Source organism: Dunckerocampus dactyliophorus, chromosome 5 (assembly GCF_027744805.1).
Source record: "Dunckerocampus dactyliophorus isolate RoL2022-P2 chromosome 5, RoL_Ddac_1.1, whole genome shotgun sequence".
NCBI lineage: Eukaryota > Metazoa > Chordata > Actinopteri > Syngnathiformes > Syngnathidae > Dunckerocampus > Dunckerocampus dactyliophorus.
This window is the reverse complement of record NC_072823.1, coordinates 9,112,582-9,135,277: the sequence shown is the minus strand read 5'-3', so window position 1 is coordinate 9,135,277 and position 22,696 is coordinate 9,112,582. Positions and strand designations below refer to the sequence as shown.

Sequence of the window (22,696 nt, the reverse complement as noted above, 5' to 3'; positions counted from 1 at the left end):
TTTGGCGCCCCCTGGAGGCCACTGCACCCATAGCATCTGCCCTATATCGCCCACTGCATTGCTCTAGTTTTTGTTGTGTGCCATGTGCTTAGGTAGGAAGTAATGCAGCAAATATCATACAGATGTCAGCCAAACTGTCAACCAGGTAGGTTAACCGTCCCTTGAAAAAAAAACCGAGAAGAAAGAAACAATAGCACGTGTCCCGTATTGAGCTGAAAACGCTCTTTGTCCCGTTTTGCGGCGAAAATCAAAAAGACTCTGTAAAATGTCAATGAATCCATTAACATTTTGAGCTGTGCAGCAACTTGCCACTGGCGGAGTAAAATGGGGAATGGACTTCCGCTTGTACATATTTTCTACCTCCAAGCGCTTTGACACTGTTACCACATTTACCTACTGATGACGCAGCAGCAGAAGCAACTGGGGGGTCCATATCTTGCCCAAGGATACTCCGACGTGGTCACAGGAGGACAGAGGATCAAACAAGCAAACTTCAGTTTGGGAGACGACCACTTGAGCCATGCTAAGCCAGTTGACGCCAGCGTGTCTGATCGCTCACCTATCAAATCCTTTGCAGTGTGGCTGTTTTTAATAGAATTTTTGCTTTATTATGTTAATTTTGCACTATAAAGTAAATTATTGAGGTTTGAGGAAAATGGTATAAAAATAGTTATAAATAAAAACAGCAAAAGAAGATCCTGTCAATGAGGTGTCCTTTATTCGCTTTTCAGGGAGACTTCAATCCGACAGTCAACCCTCCCGTTTTCCCTGGGAAACTCCCGTATTTTGCCCTTCTTCAATAGGTTCAAGTAAAAGTCCTGTATTTTAACTTTCATTAAAAAAATAAAAAACTTCTCCAGTACTGCAGTTCACAAAGCTTCTCGGCCGAAGAATTTTTCTTGCGTCGGAAAACGCCCCTCATTTTGAAATGCAAATATTGCTCGGTGTTTATCAGTCAAGCAAACCGAATGACTGAAAAGGACTGTGTGCCTTTTCACGATGGACAAACAACAAAGTTAACCAAACAGCAGCCAATATTAGTTATGAATCAACATTTATTAGTGATATTTGTATATGTACATCAAAGGTACAGCACATTTAGATATGTAGAAACAAGATTTTTTTTTATGTATAGCATAATATCGAGGAAAGAATTCATGTATTTTTTTTTTTGTGTCTTTTTCTCGATGTCTCCCTCACACGTACTTTCTGCCTTTACATCAAAATAACAGCAAAAGCTTTACAAAGAAGGGAAGGCCTCGAAAAGTAAGATCAGGAAGGCAAGTTCTTGTCGACAGGTTGGTTACCTCCATTCAAGGGCTTCCTTTCAGAAAAGACGCATTTCAATAGAAATACGAGTGTGGAGATGGACGTACTGGCTCTTAACTGGAGTGTTGTTTCCGTTCCTAGCAGTACCTTAGCTCAGCAAGTATCAGGTGGCTTTTTGTGCATATTGTGCATTGCGTACAATGTGAAAAAAGGCAAGCGGGTAAAGGCAGGTTCACTCTGGGATATGTTGGATGCTGAAGGCATGACAGAGTCTGGCTATAGGTTGCATGTGTGGTGGTGATGTGGCACTTTAACAAAGAACCGAAAAGCAGTGTGGTGATAATGCTACTATCCAAGCACCAGGTCAGATACCTTTGCGATGCCTATATATGAGAGAAGGCTGTTCTTCGTCATGGAACAGATATAACAGATGATTCACCTGAGGAATTTTGCTGAATGCTATAAAGTGATATTTGAAAATGTGGCATTTGTTCGTTCACTCCAGCCTACGTACAGGGCAAATTTCTACCTTCTTTTCCACAACTTTTCTCACACCAAAAGTAAGTCATGTTGGCCCCTTCTGACAGACCGGGAACGCTTCCTCCCTCGCTCTCTTACTCTCGTTCGCACCCTCTTGTTGTTTTTCCTCCTCATGCAAATGTTTGTGCTTCAGGATATTCTGTATTGCCACGGAACAGAACATTTATATATCTATGTATATACAATGGTATGAATGCACACTGCTTATCATCATTGAACAAACATTCAAAAGGCTTACATTAGATACAAAAAAGATATTTATACTGTATATTGTTGAGTGACAGATAAGTAAAGCAGCTAGTTGACAATTATTAGAGAATACAAAAAAGAATAAACAAGCAGTTTGTTACACAATTTCCTGCAATTTGTCTAATCTAGCTCTACTCGGGACGTATATGATATATTTTCTAAAGGATTAGGTGTAAAATGTAACAGCGATCAAACTATAGTCCTACAAACCGTTTCAACACTCCCCCAAAAGGGAAAGAAAAAAAAGATGAAATCCAGCAAACAACAACAAAACACTGTTGACTACAATATATACACAAAAGTGCAAGGAGGCACTTCAAATATCATGCTTTTAAGATAGTGGTGCAAAAAAAAAAGTTGTATTTTATATAACTCATGCTTCTAAAATAGCGAGTTTGAACGTAACAGTGGTCCAACTCTCATCATAACGGTGTTCAATGGTCTCCTCATCGGAGAGACTTTGTTCCTGAAGGTCATAAGGGCGTGTTATGTGCTCTTCAGCATGCTGTCACCTTGAACCTCTGAGTGTATTAATATGCAAATGTGCACACCAAACGTGCGCTATAGAAGCCTGTTACGATGACTGATCCGAGCGTGCGCTTCAGGAACTTTACTGGACCGTGTTAGCGTTTCTATTGTTGCTCTCGCATGCATTTGTCTTTCCGATCGGTGTGACGCAAACATCTTCAAGTCAAGGTTGTCATCAAGCACAAATGAAGAGAAACAAGACAGGAAAGACACAACACCGAGGAAGAAATCACAGAATCGTCACTCACACGGACTGAAGACGCGCACACGTCCGTTTGTGTTGGAGTTTGTACAAGAGTGGATTTTATTACGGGATTTTAGTCAAATATACTGTAAGTGTCCCCTGTCCTGCTATGAGTGAAATCTTGGATATGGGCACACAGCTGCAGCATCGAGGGTTTGTAGAAACAGTCTTGAGCTCTGGTGGATAAAAATACGGAACTGTTTGCCTTTGTACATCTGGCAAAACAAGAATCTTGCAAGGCTCCTCAAGGCTGAGTATAAATATCTGTGGTCTGTCTCTATTTGTGCATGTTATAAATTCCATCTGACAGCCGAATGCTGCTCACTTTAGCACTTTACTCTCATCTCTGTGCCCCCACAGAACTTGATTTAGCCTTTAATGCCATACGCAAGTGGAGGATCAGTCAACCGGCGGAATGCCATACACGTATGCTCTTTGTACAGGTATGTGCCAACGTTAATATACTTGCCTTTTAAAATGAGCAATTTGCACTATGTTTTCATAATCAAATATTTGATATGTTGTGCTAGTGTCTATTTTCTTAATGTGAGGAAGGAAACATCAACAAGCAAACATAAAGGCCTGAGAACAGTTGCAGCTCCTGGAACCAAATATGCGCATGATTTTGGCTCATCGGTATTTTTGTGCCAAGTCAATTGTGCTTCAAATCATTTCTAGTTTGTGCCATAATGGATTTACACCCGTCCGTCTTGATTGGTATCCCTATATCATTGTGGGCAGTGACCAGCTTTGTTTTAAATATGAGGGCTTTAGAGGAAGTATTGATTGTATTCATGTAGACAATGTGTCACCTGTGATGTGACGGTGGCAGTTTGCGGACTTTATGAGTCCATTTTACCTGCCCGTTTGGTCCCAGTAACTCACTTGTTCATATTCCCAACTCTCTTTCTCTCTCACACACACACACGCACACACACACACACACACGTCTAAAGGTTTTATGTCGAACACAGGAGAAAAACGTCCCTTTTCTAGAGTAAACAAGAAAACACATAGAGGCATAAAATTGGCTCCATGGTGTAATTTGTGCTTAAATGTTCCAGTGAATATTCTCATATGCGGCTCGGCATTTGTGGCTTCACAGGAATTCTGGGTAATATTAGGTTATATGCAGCCAGGTGCATTCTGACTTGTTAGGATCTTAGCAGGTGTGCTTGTGATGGTGCTAAAAAAGAAGCGACGCAAGGAAATGGTCGCCATGACAATTTCCTCCCCTATTAAATGCTCCCAGGTTTGAGCATTGTGTAAATGCAGACGTGGAACGTATTGCTAGAAATAGTGTATACTAAGCAATGTATTGTTTTCTCTTCCTTCCCTCCCTCGGCCTTTGAGTATGTTGTGCAAGTCTGCTATTAAGGACATAATTGTGCTCTAACAGGCAGCGTGTACCTTTGTTATAATTTCACGGTTAAGTGAATTAGTCGTAGTCGTACATATCAGTCAGGGAGACAGTTACAAAAACATCTTAGGGACTACTAAAAATGAAAACTAGCCTACATTATAAACAATTAGTAGTTCTGTTCATATGACATTTTTTTTCATTCACTCCTTTTTCACCAGATAGGAAAGCTTGAGGAGCCCAGGAGCAGGGGATCACTTTGCTGCCATTATTCCTGTTTCCATGGTTCCTCCTCAACAAGCGTGCACTCCGCAGCAGAGCCGTTTGTGGCTGAGGTTACCTGCAAGCAGTTAGCAGGTAAATCGAAACAGCACATTTAAGGTAAAACAAAACAACGTATCTTGTTTTACATTATAGTTCATTCAGGGCTGCTGACATCCCAGGAAAATGGCACCCAGGTTTGCACAGCTCTTAGGCCGTTTAATTAGTCTTTTGGAATTTACTACAGTGGAACCTCAAAAGTCAAATGTCTCTGAAGGTGTTATTTGGAATTGGACGCATTTTTTATTTTATTGTTTTAGAAAAATACGACTTCAAAGGCATATCAGGTGGTTCAAACTCTCCTCACTTTACTATTGCAAGACCTCAATGTACTTTGGTTCAGTGACTATCCAAGGATTAACTTGTGGGTTTCTCTTTTTACAACGGAATATTAGCGCCATATTAAAAAAATAAAGAAATAAATCTGACATTTGGTGAATAAAGTTGTAAATTGTTGAGAAAAAATTTGTAGTATTACGTGAACAAAGTCGAAAATTTACAAGAATGAGGTTGAAAATGTACGAGAATAAAGTCGGAAATTTCTGAGAATAAAATCGTAAATTTACCAGAATAAAGTCGTAAATTTATGAGAAAAAATGTGTTATATTGCGAGATTAAAGTCATAAATTTACAAGAATAAAGTAGTAAATTTATGAAAATAAAGTCGTAAATTTACAAGAATAAAGTTGTAAAGTTCCGACAATAAAGTCATAAATTAAGAGAATAAAGTCATAAATTGACAGGAATAGTCGTACATTTTTTTGAAAAAAAAACATAACTTATGAGAATAAAGTTGTAACTTTACGCAAAAAAACTCATAGTATTACGAGAATAAAGTCGTAAATTTACAAGAATAGTCGTACATTGTTTTTCAAAAAATATATAATTTATGAGAATAAAGTTGTAACTTTACAAGAAAAAACTCATAGTATTACGTAAACAAAGTCATAAATTTACAAGAATAGTCGTAAATTGATGAGAAAAAACACGTAATTCATGAGAATAAAGTCGTAAATTTACGAGAAAAAACTCGTAGTATTAGGAGAATAAAGTCGGAAATTTACAAGAATAGTCGTACATTGTTTTTCAAAAAAAATATAATTTATGAGAATAAAGTTGTAACTTTACAAGAAAAAACTCATAGTATTACGTAAACAAAGTCATAAATTTACAAGAATAGTCGTAAATTGATGAGAAAAAACACGTAATTCATGAGTATAAAGTCGTAAATTTACGAGAAAAAACTCATAGTATTCGGAGAATAAAGTCGGAAATTTACAAGAAAATATACAAGAAAAAACTCGTAACTTTATGTTACAGGCATTGCCTGAGACAGCTATGAAAATGTGACCTTTGGCCTTGGGCATGTGGAGGGGGCGGGGTAAGAAAGGCAGAAGTGTGAGCGCCACAAGCGGGAGAAGGACTAGACATGCTCATCTGTTTGTGCTCAACTGCTCTGTTTTGCTGCCACGTTATAAATAATTTTTGCCATAAATGTACAACTTTATTCTTGTAATATTATGAGTTTTTTTCCCATAAAATTTACGACTTTATTCTTGTAATATTACGAGTTTTTTTCCCATAAAATTTACGACATTATTCTTGTAAATTTACAACATTATTCTCGAAATCTCGAATAAAGTGGGGGAGAATTGACCCACTTTCAAAACGATAAGACTTTGTTCACAATGTTAAGGCAGAGTTTTAACAGTGGTTAATTTCTTTTTACACGTTCACATCAAAATGAATAAAATGGGATCACTTTTTGTGATTAAACCTGTGGCGGAGAATAGTATAGTAATAAGTGAAATTCGCGAAGTAGCCAACTATATTTTTTTACAATTATTATATATATTTTAAGGCTGTAAAACCCCTCACCATACACTTTATACACTTTTCTCAGATAGGCATTAACATTTTTTCACATTTCGCTCTTGTTTAAATGCTTTCAAAGTTCAAATTTCATTTGAAGTTTAATGATCAACTTACTATGTTGGATACAATAAATTATTAAGTGTCTCATGCGTATTTCACTCCTGTGCGCCGTTCCGCTGTAGCATTTTTGTATCCTTGTTAAAACGTCTTGCTCCTGTCGTCCTATGTTCCTCGCACGGTTAGCTTCTTCTCTTTCTTCTATTGTTTACAGTATTGGCAGTTAGCAAGCAGCTCACACGATTAGCTAGTTTGGTAGCCACGACCAGAACAGGAGATGGCAAGAAGGAGATTGATTGACGATTGTCTACAGCCAATCGGGACGCAGAAGACAATGGGCGGTGCGGACAGAAGAGAGAGAATAAAGAGAGACACGCTGCCTGTGCTAAAGCAGAACTACAACACTCAACTTCTCACAATTTAATTCTTCTTAAAGAGCCAAGCTCGGCTTGTAACAGCGTTCATATCCTGTAAAAAACAAAACAACAAAAACAGCACTAAAATTGCCCTAAAAACCCGTGAAACAGCGGAAGCTGAACCGCGATGAGGCGACGGAAAACTATTTTAATTACTATTCTGTTCAACTAGCATGTCACAAAATTCTGTAAAAATAAAAAGGCATTAAATGTGGACAAAACTAGTCTGTATTAAAATTTTAAGTACCATTTCAGGCACTGTTTAAGCACTACCAATTCAAAACTACCAATTTGGTATCGGCTAATACATAAACGATAGCAACTCCTCAACCTATGGAGCATGAACCTTATCCATCCATCCTTTTTCTATGCCACTTATCCTCATTAGAGCCGCGGGGGGCATGCTGGAGCCTATCCCAGCTGACTTCGGGCGAGGTACACCGTGGACTGGTCGCCAGCCAATCGCAAGGCAGCATGAACCTTATCCCTGAACGGATTGTCTTTGACTTCCAAAGTCCCACTGTACTAATGTGGCATAATAAAAGCCACATTCAGGTGATTATGCAAGAGCACTCTTTGTCATTTTGGGTGCTACAGTAATGTACTGTACTGTACTTTGGAAAGGTCATAGCAGCAATATTACTGTATATGCAAACACTATGATGGTCTGCTGGAACCCCAGGAGGACCACTGGTGAACATGATTATAGTAGTCCTTTGTGTGGAGTAACTGACCTGGGAACAGACCAAACATTTACAATAACCAAAACCAAAGAACAAAACCACACACATTTTCATGCAAAACAGTGGTACAAAAATAGCACAAACATCGCTGAATGAATGTGTTATGTTTAAGCTACTGTGCAGGCACACTAAAGTGGTTTGCATGCTCAGGTTATAAATGTGAGTCACACGATTTACAGACAACAAATTAACAAAAATAGCAAAAAAGAGGAGAAACTGGAAATAGCAAGCCTTTGTGCCACATGAATATGTATAAGTCCACTGATAAATGGAGCCTTAAAAGGTGGATGTAACTTATCACTAAACAGATTGCAGGTGCCAGCGTTACTAGGCAACACGTTCCATCCTTTAAAAAATGAATAGCGTGTATGCGTGTTTCACTGAACATGCATGCACGAGCACTCCCATGTATTGTCATAGACTCCTAAACACATTCAATTAGGGGATTGTATGTGTTTTTACATGGTGCAATCTTCACAAATAGCTTTTGCCTAAAATAGGAATCCCCGTGTGGAAATGGCTCAGTGACTATGTGGTTGATGTGTCTCGGGAAAATATGAGCCGCTAATTATCTGCAGCACTTTCCATCTTTGGATTTCAAATGCCTGCAAAAGGTGACCCATTGGAAATCTGTTAATAATTAAAATAACCTATAATTAGATGAATAGCAGAGTACATGAGAGAATGAGCCCAGGAAAAATGTCTGCAGGAACTGAGACAAATGAGAGGAACAATACCTTATTAAAACAGGTTTTGAAAAATGGACGCAGAATGAACTTTTGATACTTTTGACCACTGTTGAATAATTCCCCCATATGGCGTAATGAGGATGGTCTTGCATGCCTTTTAGAGCCAATCCACAACAGGTTATAAACACCACAATGGGCTCAACAAACCTTATTGTCAAATGTGTCCTTAAATTGCATACAGTAGATCCCCACACATTCCCGACTCAGCAATTATGGCCCTACAAATTTGATTTTTGGTCCCAAAAAAATGTCAGAAAATAGGCATTTTTTTCTGCCGTAAAAACATCTCATTCACCATAAGTCGGTAATAATGTTTAAATATGTGATAATACAGGTAAAATATACAGCATACATGCACCGCTGACAAAAGAAAGCCCGCAATATTGACATATTTATGTCTTTATGAGCCACTGATAATGTTTTTTCGTCATGCGTTGAGATTTCGTATTTGTTCATTGGTCCTTGAATGCACCATAGTTGCTGTGCGACAAGGGGGAGCGTCTTACTACCACAAGCCGCTTCAGAGTGAAGTGGAGGTGCCTCCACAACAGACGTAAGCATGGTTACCGCGCTAGCCTGTGACTTTGACTCATCTGTTATCCCGATCATCATTATCATTCATTAGTCATTTACACGGTAAATGCATTTAATAAGAGTGTCAGGCATAGTTGGGGCTTAAACCTGGATTGTACATTTAGCCTTCAGCTTGTTAGCTTCCGTCGCTAGTGAACAATGGCAATTGACGAGAGAGTTCTGGAGCGAAATCTAGTCTAGTAATTACAACAGTCACTTTTGTTGCAAATGTTGATCTGAAATCAGAGAACGTTCATGTCAAGCTAGCAGGAGGGTTTGCGTGTTAAAAACACATTTTTCTCATGGATTTCTGCCACTCGCTGGTAGGCGTGGAACGAAAAGGATCTACTGTAGAGCAACCTTTCAGTACTTTTGGATGTGCCTTTTATATTTGTGTAGATTCACAACACAAAAGCTGCTTTTTTCAAATTACAAACATGCATTGTGCTCATGCTTCATTTCCATCAAGTTAGTGTGTTACAATGTATGAGTTGAAAGAGAGATGCAGGGTGAGCATGCAACTACACAGATGCTTATATACAAGTCTCTAGATCAGTGAGCATTAATTGTACCTTGCATTCATCTACTACAACAGAAGTGTTAGCATTTGCGGTAGGCGTTAAGACGCACTGGTTGGAATTGTTTTCGTGGTGGTTCTTCATGTCGTCGTAATAAGACTGGGTCTTTGTCATCATTTCGATGTCGTCTGATTTAGCCGTGTGCGCATCCAGCTCTTCGAGCTCTGCCTTGGACATGTGGTACACGATGCCTGCACCGTAGGAGTCCCCAACCACATTCACAGAGGTCCTGAACCGGTCCCTGAAAAAATTGCATGATTTAAAAAAAATGGACATCTGTGGAAGTTGTGGAAACTGCTGGAATAGTAGTTGAGTCCTTCTTTCTAGCATGTATGTTATAATTAATACAGAGTTAGATTCAGTGGCGTAATGAATGACTACAAGACTTACAGTATGTGCCCGTCAAGCTCTCTGTCCTTAGGAACAGCATTGCTAGCCCCTAGTCTGCCATTTAATCTATAGGGTGTGACTGCCCTGTTGTCCTATGCGACACGGACTGTAAGGTTGTACTCCACGGATTCGGCATACTGGCCAGAAATAAGAATCCAAGCAATTGTGGAAATGTGTGTCTGTGTACCTGTTAGTTAACTAAAACATACATTGTATCAATTTTGAATTTTGGAAGAGATCTTGAAAGAAAAACATCAGGCAGTGTGAGAAAGTACTGGACTGTAGTATGTAGTAGTGGCAGATGTTTCACATTGTCTTTGTCTGTGTTTGTGACACTCACAGCAGCCAGTCAACAGCAACCAGCAGACTGATGTCCTGGGTTGGCAGCCCCACAGCGGTCAGGATCAAAAGCATCGTCACCAGCCCAGCACTGGGAATACTGGCAGCTCCAACACTGGCCAATGTGGCTGTGAGACTGGAAGAAGAATACAACTCCTGATCAATGGACATTCCATTTATAGAAAAGGACTGTGGCATGTCTATATCAAGTACTGTACTCTGAACCACAAGTGAAGCCTCTGCATGGCGCTTGTGTGAAGAGTAAAGGCACCAGAGTGGATGCTTGACCACATGTTAAGTCCCTCGCATATGAGAGATGACTTCTCTCATTTAAGAATAGGGGAGCGATATGATAATGAAAGCCTTGACTCCAATAGCAGTTATAATGGAAAAACATGGAGCAACCGAGTGTGTATTTGATCTGTGCCTTGTATAATTTACGAGACAGGACAGTTTCAGGCAGACTAGGCTAGATTATCTATTCTTTGAGTATGACCTGATGAAGCCTGCTCGGATGAGAGGCGAAACGATTCAATACCCTGAGAATTTTGAAAAAAGTCTGTTTTTAATTGTACAAACCAATTGTTTCGTAACTGATGTAGACATTAGACATTATCACCATAGTGTGCTTTGCAGAGTACCTCTAATGAACATTGTAAAAAAGATGCATTTATAGCAGCCAACCCCCAAATCACAGTAAATGCTGAACATCGTTGTTACATTGGTTTCATTTGAATGATGAAAGATCAGTCTCTGTGTTATTTGAGATTTTAAAAGGTTGGTTTGAGACCAATAATTGTGTCCCTGCCCTCATCCTAGTGATCCTGTTGATATACAAATGTAACATATTGGGATATCAAAGCATTAGACCTATAGAAAATAAAATCATAAGTTGGTCTCCCCTTTATAGCTTTAGAAGGTCATCTAAAAGGACGTTATACAAGATTATGAAGTGTGTCTATGGGAATTTGTGTCCATTTATCTACAGTAGAAGAACATTTTGAGGTCAGGTGTCATTGATATTAGACGATAGAGTCTGGCACATAATCTCTGTTCTAGTTCATCCTAGATGTCGTGGAAAGGGTTGAGGTCAGGGCTCTCAGTTTCTTCCACATCCATCCATCCATCTTCTACTGCTCATCCGCAGGGGGCAGCAGCCTAAGCAGGGAAGCCCAGACTTCCCTCTCCCGGCCATTTTGTTCAGCTCCTCCCGGCAGATCCTGAGGCGTTCTCGCACCAGTTGAGAAGCATAGTCTCTCCAACGTGTCCTGGGTCTTCCCCGAGGCCTTCTATTGGTCGGACGTGCGCTGAACACCTCCCCAAGGAGGCATCTGGGAGGCATCCTGACCAGATGCCCAAGCCACCTCATCTGGCTCCTCTCAATGCGAAGGAGCAGAGGTTCTACTTCGAGTTTCTCCCGGATGACAATGCTTCTCACCGTACCTCTAAGGGAGCCCAGCCATCCTACGGAGAAAACTCATTTCGTCTGCTTGTACCTGCAATCTTGTCCTTTCGGTCACTACCCAAAGGTCATGACCATGGGTGTGGGTAGAAACGTAGATTGACCGGTAAATTCTTCTACTCTTCACCACAATGAGTGGATGCAGAGTCCACATCACTACGCCGCACCAGTTCGCCTGTCGATCTCGCATTCCATCCTTCCCTCACTTGTGAACAAGTTTCTTCCACATCACTCATTCAAACATGTCTTTATGGACATTGCCTGTGCAATGAGGCACAGTCATGATGAAAAAGAAGAGGGCCTTCCCAAAAACTGGAAACCCAGAAGTATCTAGAATTTCTGTGTAAAATCAAGAATTAAAGTAAGAGGTTGACAGCAATCTGTAATTTTAAAGGATTTCATGGTGATTTGGGTATTAAACACACTGATTTGCCACAATGTCTACTTTCTGACCTGACAGTGACAATCTGACCAGGGTCCAGGTGGACACCGTTCATCTGGGCAATAAAGATGGCAGCCACGGCCTCGTACAGAGCAGTTCCGTCCATGTTGATGGTGGCACCGACTGGAAGCACGAACCGAGTGACTCTTTTGTCAATTCCTAAATTCTCCTCCAGACAGCGGAAAGTGACAGGTAGGGTGCCAGCACTGGAGGAGAAAAAAAAAACAGTTTATCGAAATATTCTGAACCTTAAGAGACATGTATGGATACAGGTATGCATGTTCTTTAATGCTGACCTTGAGGCAGTTCCCAGGGCAGTGATCCAGGCCTGGAATATTCCCAAGAAGAATTTGAAGGGATTCTTCCTGACAATAACAAAATAGATGCTGGGCAGGAAGATAGCTCCGTGAATGATGAGGCCAATGATCACAGTGACCATGTACATGCCCAGTTGCCTGCCCACCACCTCCAAGTCTTTGATGGAGATGATCTTACCACAGATCAGGCAAGCAATACCAAAGGGAGAATACCTGGAATAAAAAGCAACAAGGCTTGGATTTTAATTGTATGATAATCTCAGTGTATCTGTTTGACAGATCCCAGAATCGTTACTTATTTAATATGATCAAACCCTAAACATCAATACGCAGCGAATGAGTTCAAATTAATTGGTAGTATTTTGTGACACTAACCACATGATCATGATGACAAGTTTCATCACAATCTCATTGAGGATGTTGAAGAAATCAATCATCATTCTGGCCCTCTCGCCCATCTTGCCCATGCAGATGCCAAAGGCAATAAAGAAACCAATCAGACCTGTGAGAGAAAAATACCCAAACTGTCAGACATTGACAATTCAAGTGGACAAGAGAGGGAAATGAAAACCCAACTCTCACTGTCAACACATTTTTTTTTTTTTAAACATAATACAAACCCAGAACATTCATGCCACTCTTGAACTGCAAGGACTTTTTGACGACAAACTGAGGCTCCTTGGTAATATTAGCCAGTAGGCCCTCCATGGTGGTGGCATTAACATTCTCCTCGACAACCACTTCCACCTTCTTAGTCACCGTCTGGATCTAGGGTGAAAATTCAACATACATCAGTGATTCTGGATTGTGGGTATAGAGCTTGTGTTTTGTTCTTATGCTTCAATATGTAGTTCATATTCTTAGATTAACAAATGATTAAGGGTCATTCTCCTGAAAAGGGTACCGAAATCGTGGCATAGCATGCAAAAATAAAAATTGGTATTTTCTTGCCACATATCACATATCACATTTCGGTATACACTAGGTCCCCAACTTACGAACACCCGACTAGCAAACATTCGCGGATACGAACACAAGCCGACCGGTCTATATTTTATTTTATTTTGCCTTGTAGTCGCTCAATCAGTATTTATACTGCTACTGTACATGCTTGACCAGTAGAGGGCACTGTGACACTGCTAATGGGACCAACAGAGGCAGCGTTAGAGCTAATGGGACCAACAGAGGAAGAGTTAAACGCTGGAAAGATAAAGCTAAATGGAAAGCTAAATTATGCAACCCTGACAGAGCGTGTGATTAAAGTTTATGAAGAGTTAATAGGCCTGCTTAATTCTACACCACCCACAGAACACTACCTCTTTTAGAAGAGTCTAAGGACGACGACGATTTGTCCTTTTTTTTCAATATCTCCTCCTCCAACTCCAGCACGACGTATGCTCGACCACTCACACTCACACATTTATTATTACGTATTATTATATCATTTTTATTATTGTTTTTTTCATTAATTATCCTCGTTTAATATTACTACTGCATCCAAACTTATATTTACATACATACACATACAGTATACACATATATGTAGTACCTATATCATTGGTAATATTACCTTTTCCCCTACTTAAGAACAATTCGACATAAGAACGGTCGTCTGGAACCAACTGTGTTCGTAAGTTGGGGACTTAGTGAATTTGATGGCAGCAGAGCACTGTTTACCGAATCTCAATTGTAGCATTTACATAAAGAGAATACTCAAATTTATTGACTTATCACTTTTGTTTGATAAATGCTCGATTTGCACTTTGTATGAGTAAGCAAATGAGTTTTAAGTCAAAGGTTTTGAAAAAAACAATTTTGATATTTTTACATGTGCTTCAAGGCAATTAACAAGTGCCTCACCATTTCTTTACGCACTAATGTGCACTCTCTCACAATTTACGATGGTGATGCTTTTTCTGTGACTTTTTTTTTTTTTTTTTTAGCAGCTTAACATTTTTGTTGTTGGGCTGACCAGGACGTGACGTAATGATGACTTTGCACGTAACAAAGCTCGGGGGCGGACCCTGCTTCAAACTCAGCACTGTGGTGTTCAAAGCATTGTTAGAGAGGACACAATAAAAAAAATTTAAAACAATAGCTCCCCAAAGTGTATTGATTCGACAAAATAGATCAGTAGAAAACGGAATCGTAACGCATATCATGGACATTACACCATATTTCTGATTTTGAATCAGTGTCACTTTAGTTATCGTCTGAACCGAAGAAATAACAAGCAAATACTCTGAAGTTCACATTGTGTGTCAATGCAGAGGTCAGCTCATTTGCTCTGTGATTTTTTTTTTTTAATAATTCCAAAGTAGGCCTTTCATTTCTTTTAAATTGTGTTGTTGAAACAGGTAAAATTAAAAAAAAGATTCCAACTTTTCAAAGTTTATAAGCTGTGTAATGTTTTGTGCCACCAGACTATTTTTCTTGACTGGAAGAGGAGGAAAATGGCTCTTTTGATTCCAGAACCACACAATGACTCCAAATTGTTGGTCGATTCCCTGAAACTGCTTTTGTGTATGTGCACGCGTGACGGTGAGTGATGGCCATGAATGCCAGTTATTTCATTCAGGCCGAACGGACGTTTCCGACCATTTTAATGCAGTTTAATTTGTAGTTGTTGAAAAATACAAAAACATTTTGTGGAGCGAGCTGCATACAATCCCTTGAATGCACACCGTCTTGTGAGTATTCCAGCACTAGCCTTTGCTTTTCACCCGACTGTTGTCCTACCTGTTGGAAACAAGCCTGCACCAGGTTCTCGGGGAACAGGTTCCTGATTAAATCAAAAAAGGCATCCAAGCTGGACACATCATCATTTTTCTCGCCCTCTCCCAGATTCTCCTTCAGTTTGGGGTTGCCTGGATGGATGACTAACACCAGGATGACTCCCAAGATGGCGGCAATAATGGTGGTGCTCATGTAGTAGACCATCGCCCTGGTTCCCAGACGGCCACTAGATTTTGCATCCAAACCCGCCAGACCTGTAGCCAGGGAACGAGAGAGTGTGTTCTTACCTGTTCATACCTAAAATGTGAATGTTGAACGTGGCAGAGCATGTCTCAAAATGTATATCTTTTGAAATTATACACTCACCAGCCTCAACAAAATCTATGTCCAAATCCAATTGGGATCATCCACACGAGCTGTATAAAATTCTGCCTCACATACAGTAAATATAACTAACTATAACTATACTGCACATAGCACCATTGCAGTGCAGAGCAAATATACTAGTTTTATTGTGGGAAATGTGTATTTATGTGTACATAGTGTGATATTTTCTGTGTTGTCTTATGGGCTGTACTGTCATCTGTGATACCTGTAGATGATATCTTGTGTTTTTTGTAGGGCTGTCAAATGATTATAAATTTTAATCAGATTAATCGCAGTTTTAAAATGAATTAATCATGATTAATCACCATTATCAACTATGTCTGAAATATGCCAATTTTACTGTATTTAATTGACAGAAAGACAAAAAACAAGATTATATATATTTGTATGTATTAACAGCTCCGAATGAACTAAATATGTCAATCAAGCTAAAAGATACCACACAAGTCTAAAAATCAATTTGTCTAGTACTAGTCTCTTTAACATAATAGAACATTTGAATCACACTTTAAACCGTGTTATTATGAGCAATGGGGGGTTGCGTTCAAAGTCATCACGTAATTTATGGTGAATTTACTTTTTTTTTTTATTTTCCAGCATACTTCAATGTAGAAAATTGCACATCCGAATTAAGAAGTGATGAGAATGTCGACTTCATCTTTTTCCTTATCATCCTGTTTATTTACACCCAAACACACACGCATTATAAAGCCGTTCACGTGATGTTCAGAGTGTGCCTGAATGCATCTCGCGTTCTTGTAATGAGGAAGTGTCGTTCCGGGGATGAACAGACTAGAGACGTGTGTGAGTTGGAGATACATACAGTATACCGTGTTGGAATTGTACTGCTGTTGATGTGTTCAGGTCAGAATGACGTTATTAAAGAGCATCAGACGTCTGTGTGAACGTGTGGGGACGCGCCACTGTCCTTCCGCCTGCCGTCACAACAGAGAGGAGTGCTTGCGCTGGTGTTCATGCGTTAATTACACAAAAAAATCGAACGCAATTAATGAAATAAATTAGTCACCACCGTTAACGCGTTATTTTTTCACAGCCCTAGTTTTTTGTGATACCTGCCTTTGACTCCAGATCAAATTTAGTGTGCTAATGTACTAATTCCATCGATAGATTCAGACATTATTACTAAAATCATCAAGATTTCCCCAAAAAAGCTGACTATTTTTGAAAGGCAGCATTTCCCTGTGTACCACGTCCAGGTGTATCTAATTAAGTGCCCCATGAGTTTATATCTATTACGTCATAGCAGTGAAGTATGTGACGAGTAAGGACACTTAGGAAATAACAAATGTACAGGAGTACCTGTGATTAAACTAGAGATGATAAGAGGCAGGATCAGCATCTTCAGCATCCTCATGAGGATATCTCCAGGAAAGGCAATCACCATGACAATGTCTGGGTGAATTGGGGAGGCAACACGAAGCAACATCCCTGACACTGCCCCTAAGATCACACCTGAAGTAGAAGCACAAAGACAGCAGTAGTAGTAGTCGTCAACAGCTTAACCAAAACCATACCTTAATATACTGTGGGTTATATTTCATTTACAATTCAGTTACAACTCTAGCTCTACTGAACAGAGATGTGAAGCTAAAATGAACAATCGTTTCCTCCGTTAAAAAAAACAATTTGTACGCTACATTAAGAAGCTGCAGTCACACAAGAAGTGACAAGCACTGATGTGCACACAATGGAGGCTCAAAGAATGCATTGACAGGCAGCAGTTAAAGTAATGACATTTTTGTCGGTACTGAAGTGGGTGGAGAATGTTTTTGACTGACTGGCGCTTATAATGCAACATAAGTGACATTGCGAGCTTGGTAACCACGGCCTGGGAAGGCAATGGGCTCAAAACAATTATTTTCTGTGTGCATGTCGCACAGGAAGGCAGCTGGACACAAAGACAGTCACAGATTTTGGGATGCCATACAACTTGCAGTATTGGACTTTATTGTAATTGGTTATATGTCACGATAATATTTTGCTTCTTTTACCTGTTTTCTGACCCACAAAAAAGTGAGAATTGTAAACCCTCCCACCCTGCTGGCGCTGGGGTTTGGCCAGACACCGCTAAATCTCCCCTCCATAACCCCCCAACCCAGTGCCGCACTTCCTCCCCTTCGACCTCAACTGCCAAAGACCACACAGCCCAAGAGGTTGTTTTATAACACACGCTGGAATGGAACGCCTTCCATCTTTTGTAAGCTGTCCTCCATCCATCCTCCAGCAGCATCCTGTGGATTCTTGACGTGCAAGTGTTTTTGGATGGCGCTTGATTTCCTATGCCTTCTCTTTGGCCCATTTGCAAGTTCCCCATTCAGGCCCTTTTGCACCCGGTGACAGATGATCAATGATGCTGCTGGCTCACTTGAATCGTGAGAGTCCTTCCAAGTAGGGTGAGATGTACACATGCTCAAACATGCCAGCGAGTGCACAAATACCCACATTATATATGCACCCGTGCATTTTCAACCCATGCATGCGTTTGCATATATGGTGGTGACAGAGGGGGCCAGACACTACAATGCAAACGCGATATGTGGCTGCAGGTCATGCATTCTTGCCTCCTGTCAAGAAAAAGCCGCCTTTTATGTGAGCTTTCTGGAATCACAATCATTTTTATGCACCACCAGAGACTGTTTGTGTGACTGGATGAGTGCTGCCGAGAGCTTATAATTACAACAGGTGGTGAGGAGGGGAGGAAGGTCAGGACAGCCAGTCATCTCACTGTCTGGTATGTCTAAACAGTACAGATGGCTGCTCCTATTATTTACAAGCTGCGGCCAACTGAACAGGGGGAGCTTTAGCATGAAAAAGAAAGGGGAGAAAGATGCACTGCGGAAAAGGGGTACTGACCAAGGACGGTGAGAGTTAGCAGAAGGTTCTTGAACATCTTGGAACACAGTCTGGCACATTTGGACTGAGGCCGGGCCTCTATGGGCTCCAGGTGACTCTCATGCATCCTCACCTCCACTTGTTTAGGCATACTGTTGGCACTGTGACACAGAGAGAATGCCATAATTGGTTAAGAAATACAACATCAGTTAGTATAACTGGACATATACTGTATACTGTATATATCTGATAGCTACATCCTGTCATCTGCTGCCACTTAAAGGTGTCATACATAAAAAAAAGCATTTGATTGCACAGGTTATCTTAAACAATCTCTCCAAGGAAATATATTTAGAGCGAAACAGCTACTGTTAGCCATCCAAGTGTGATAGTGAACTGTCATTCCAATATTATGGTTCATGGTTGCTATGGCAGCTAGCAGATGGAAGCTGACGACAATCTGCTGCCTGTAACGTCGCAGCCTCTTCAGCAAGTTTATTAAGAGCACATTTCTTTTATGTTCTCTAGTGTGGCATTTTGTAACTCGCAGGACATTTTATGAGGTCCATTTGTGCAGCATGATCCATGACACCAGCCCTGAAATAAACGCTGCCTGTTCAACAATAATGCACTGGATTGTATTATTATTGCAATATGTTTTTTGTTACAGCAGCACTGTAGTTTGTTCTCTGTATTTTACTAAGAACATTAAATGCGTGGCTTGTTTTGCTATTTTAAGTAAAGGTTTTCAGTGTTTCGGCAACTACCATCCGGTGACCAGTACTACGCGTAAGGGATAGATAATTAAGTGACAGAAGAAGACAACCCTTAAAAGTGCTCAATTAACACAGATGACTGCATGACGGCATAATTGAAATCATACAAAACCTCAAATACGGTGGCAGAATGAGGCAGATTAGTCACACAGCCTTATTAATTCAATGAGAAGTCATTTCCGGAGGCATTTGTCTGCTCTTCCATTATGTGAATGCAAGGAGACAGCCAGCTGTGTCAGGAACCAGTCACTAATGCAGGTGTACAACTATGTATAGATGACAAGAGATGGAAATGTCTTCAGAGGTCCATGGCAATGGCAGTGAAAAAATGATGTGGTCCCGACCTTTCACTTCACCCCTTGTGTACTGTAGGACATTATTATTTAGGTGTCCTCCTATCCTCCCCCTAACAGCTGAGTGTGACGTGAAAGTTGCGTCATATCTTAATTTCTGTGAAATGAAGCACTTAGAAATCAAGCTGCTGTCAAATGTTTCTTTTCAATAGTGATGAAAGGCCGCGCAGGCGTCCGCCACCTTGTGAAACATTCCTGACAATCAAAGGGCTTTTTATGGTCTTACTGGTTGGTGTATAAGTAGTCACTAATAATTGTATATTGTTACACACACACGCACACTCACAATGGCTCCTCAAGCTTTGTGTATTGCTGTAAGATTGACTATAGAAAGACCACCTGGGAAGCTTCCAGGCACACAGATGGAGTGTTCCTATCTCTTCTTATTAACTTCAAAGTGAAGTGTGAAATACAGAAAGAACATGCAAACAGCAGGCGAATCCTTTCCATTGAAATTCAAATCTGCGTGTTTTTGTGTGTCATACAAATTGAATTGCTGAAAAGTGCTGGAAAAAAAAGAGTTGAAAAATGAGCAGGACGGCAGCTCCCATTCCATAAGAGTGATGAGAGCAGGTAATTACATTTTTTAGCCCTTCGTTTCATTATTTTTAGCAGCCTGAAGCGAGGGAGCAGATGTTAAAAGTCATAGAGGTCGGATATTATTCTGTCATGATCTTCTCGTGAGACCTTCTCTCACCCAGACACACGACAGTGTGAGCTGGAGAAAGAATGTTTAGTGCATTTTCAGAGTAAAAAAATAACATAAATTACATGAATATATGTAATTTTCAATGAATTCAATATTAATCGTACTGAAAAAGGACCATTTGGGATAGTACATAATGCTGGTTATAGAGAACACACAAACCTTCTACCCCTAAAATTGGAAAAAAAACATGTAAGGGTACATTTTCAAACATCTAAAATCATGCACGAGTAAAATTATGCAACGGACTGACTAAAAAAACACATGCAATCTACTAAATGAGCCAGGTTAAGAAATGACACGAACACAACTTTTTTGACAAGGTACAAGAAGGACGCAAAATGCTGTTAGTCTGATATCAGTTATTCTGCTTGGGGTCATTCCTTGTTATTTAAAAGGTTATTACTGTATTTATGATACACTCTGGATTTTTTCATTCATTATACAATGTTTCTGTCAGCGTTTTCATTATTTACTAAGCTTACTATTTATTATACGCTATTATTTCCTTTCCCTTTTAAATTGCATAAACTATTTATCAGTGCTGAGACCTGAAGAAAGTTTAGGATTTAAAAATGAACGTCTTCCTATTCCTTTAACCACACCTGTAACCACATTACGTTCCTTATTGTCATTTTGTTACGCATGTTCAAAGTAAACTAACCATTACCATTACTAGCCAAGACACCTTTTTTTTTTTTTTTACACGTTTGGATAATTATTTTTTCATTAATTTCTAGCTAAAATATGCCCTTTCATAACATTTGCACTTTAACTTCAGCGTATGAATGCCTTCAGTGTATGAATAATTGTGCATTTAATTTAATTTACTTATTGTATTAGATGCTAACTTTGTTTGAGTTTTGAGTATTACAGAAAACCAAATGAAATAAAATTGAATATAATATTGTGTACTTCTCAGACAACAACTATCTCAGGGATGACATAAATAAATGCACAGGAAGTAAATAAATCAGTGCTCCTGTTATGCACATTCTGCGTTCTCTCTGTCACACACACACACACACACACACACACACACACACACAAGTGGGAAAAGTGTTACATGAGTACATCAATTAATCTTGGCTGAGCTGTCAGTCAGATTAATTGTACTCAAAAAGAGGTGAATAATTGATCATGTTCTGAATAAAACAGCAGTAGTGTGGAAGGTCTTCAATAACTGTAAGTTTAAAATGATACCACTCAGTCCTGACTTTACAGAATTACTTACTTCATTTCATGTGATGTTGAGGTAAGAGCGATGTACATTGACCAGGATCACTTCTCCAGACTTTGGTATTCAGTAGTGCATCAGTTTCAGGAACATCTCAAATCCTCCATTGAAAAAAGAAAAAATATCTAGCAGCAGATGATAGGTTCCCAAGTATGGCTCTTGGCGGGTAGACACCAGAGGTCTGCTATGGGAGCTCTCAGATGTCCATCAACTCTTCCTAAGCACCCACAGAGGAGAAGTCCACTCAGACCAGACCACTGACCAAGTCACTGTTGGGGCCACCTGCATTGCCCCATCCTGAAGTCTGCAGCCCCCCACCCTCTAGCTCAGCCCCCACCCCCTGACTCCACCACCAACATTCCCTGCTCAAACACAGATAATAACAAACCCAGATAAATAAATAAAAAGTGGAGGGAGGAGTTAATATCCGAGCTTACAAGTACAATCCCTAGGAGCCTCCATTGGACATAGTAATCCCCAGTCTAAGACTGATCCACCTCAATGGAATATGGTCATAATCATGCCTGCTAATGGCACAATATGCAGACCTTTTACTGAAAATGCCGATTTACCATCAGTAATGTCTGCCATCCTGATGGACAGCAGATGGGCGGTCCATGTTTACAGTTCTCTCTGATTATGCAACAATATATGGTGTCTCCCTGGCGATAAAGACCAAATGCACATGCCACACAGTGAGTTATATAAATGCTTATTATACATGAAGGCTAACCATCAATTCAATTCATGTCTTTGTAAACCCCAGCAAAAAACGACCAGCGCTTGAGCCTGAGAGAACAAATGACCATCGTGATTCATGTGAGGACCGAGTCACGCTGATTTCTCTCGCGTCTCCCAGCAGCATGGGACTTCGCTGCATTCAGCAGTATCACATTATTCTAATTAGGGAAATGTGTTGGAAAGCTATTTCCTCTCCAAACAAACGGCCGGCTGTACAACAAAAGCCGGTGGAATGTCATCTTTGTCGGCAAAGGTTGTGTCATGAGAAATCCCTCATCCTTAATCCCTTGACATGTCATACGCATTCGAAAGGCTTTCTCTGGAAAAGGTAGCATTTTTTATATGAGAGTGGGGGCACAGAGAGGAAGGGGTTACAAGGGGACTCCTCTCAGCCCTCCTCTCAGCCAAAAGAGGGGCCTGAGATGGGGCAAGCTGAGGCAGCCATCCCTGCTCTT

General features: G+C 40.2%; 1 protein-coding gene across 1 annotated transcript; it reads right to left on the bottom strand.

Moving 5' to 3' along the window:
• Positions 1–1,037: 1,037 nt before the first annotated feature.
• slc1a2b (solute carrier family 1 member 2b) lies at positions 1,038–21,786 on the bottom strand. Its single transcript, XM_054776347.1, has 11 exons — positions 21,498–21,786; positions 18,450–18,589; positions 16,896–17,048; positions 15,192–15,442; positions 13,073–13,220; positions 12,828–12,954; positions 12,432–12,665; positions 12,147–12,341; positions 10,233–10,367; positions 9,497–9,743; positions 1,038–4,530 (listed from the first exon to the last, which is right to left on the bottom strand). The coding sequence occupies exons 1-11, from the start codon at positions 21,533–21,535 to the stop codon at positions 4,459–4,461; spliced, it is 1,740 nt and encodes a 579-aa protein (XP_054632322.1). The 5' UTR covers positions 21,536–21,786; the 3' UTR covers positions 1,038–4,458.
• Between the last annotated feature and the right edge of the window lie 910 nt (positions 21,787–22,696).

Bases quoted from the DNA above. Each gene is read 5' to 3' on its own strand.
- slc1a2b (XM_054776347.1), bottom strand. From the start codon at position 21,535: ATGTACATCGCTCTTACCTCAACATCACATGAAATGAA. The intron at 13,221-15,191 runs GTAGGACAACAG...TTTTCACCCTAG, and splicing joins TGCAGGCTTGTTTCCAACAG to ATCCAGACGGTGACTAAGAA. The intron at 10,368-12,146 runs GTCAGAAAGTAG...TTCTTCTTCCAG, and splicing joins GGTCAGATTGTCACTGTCAG to TCTCACAGCCACATTGGCCA.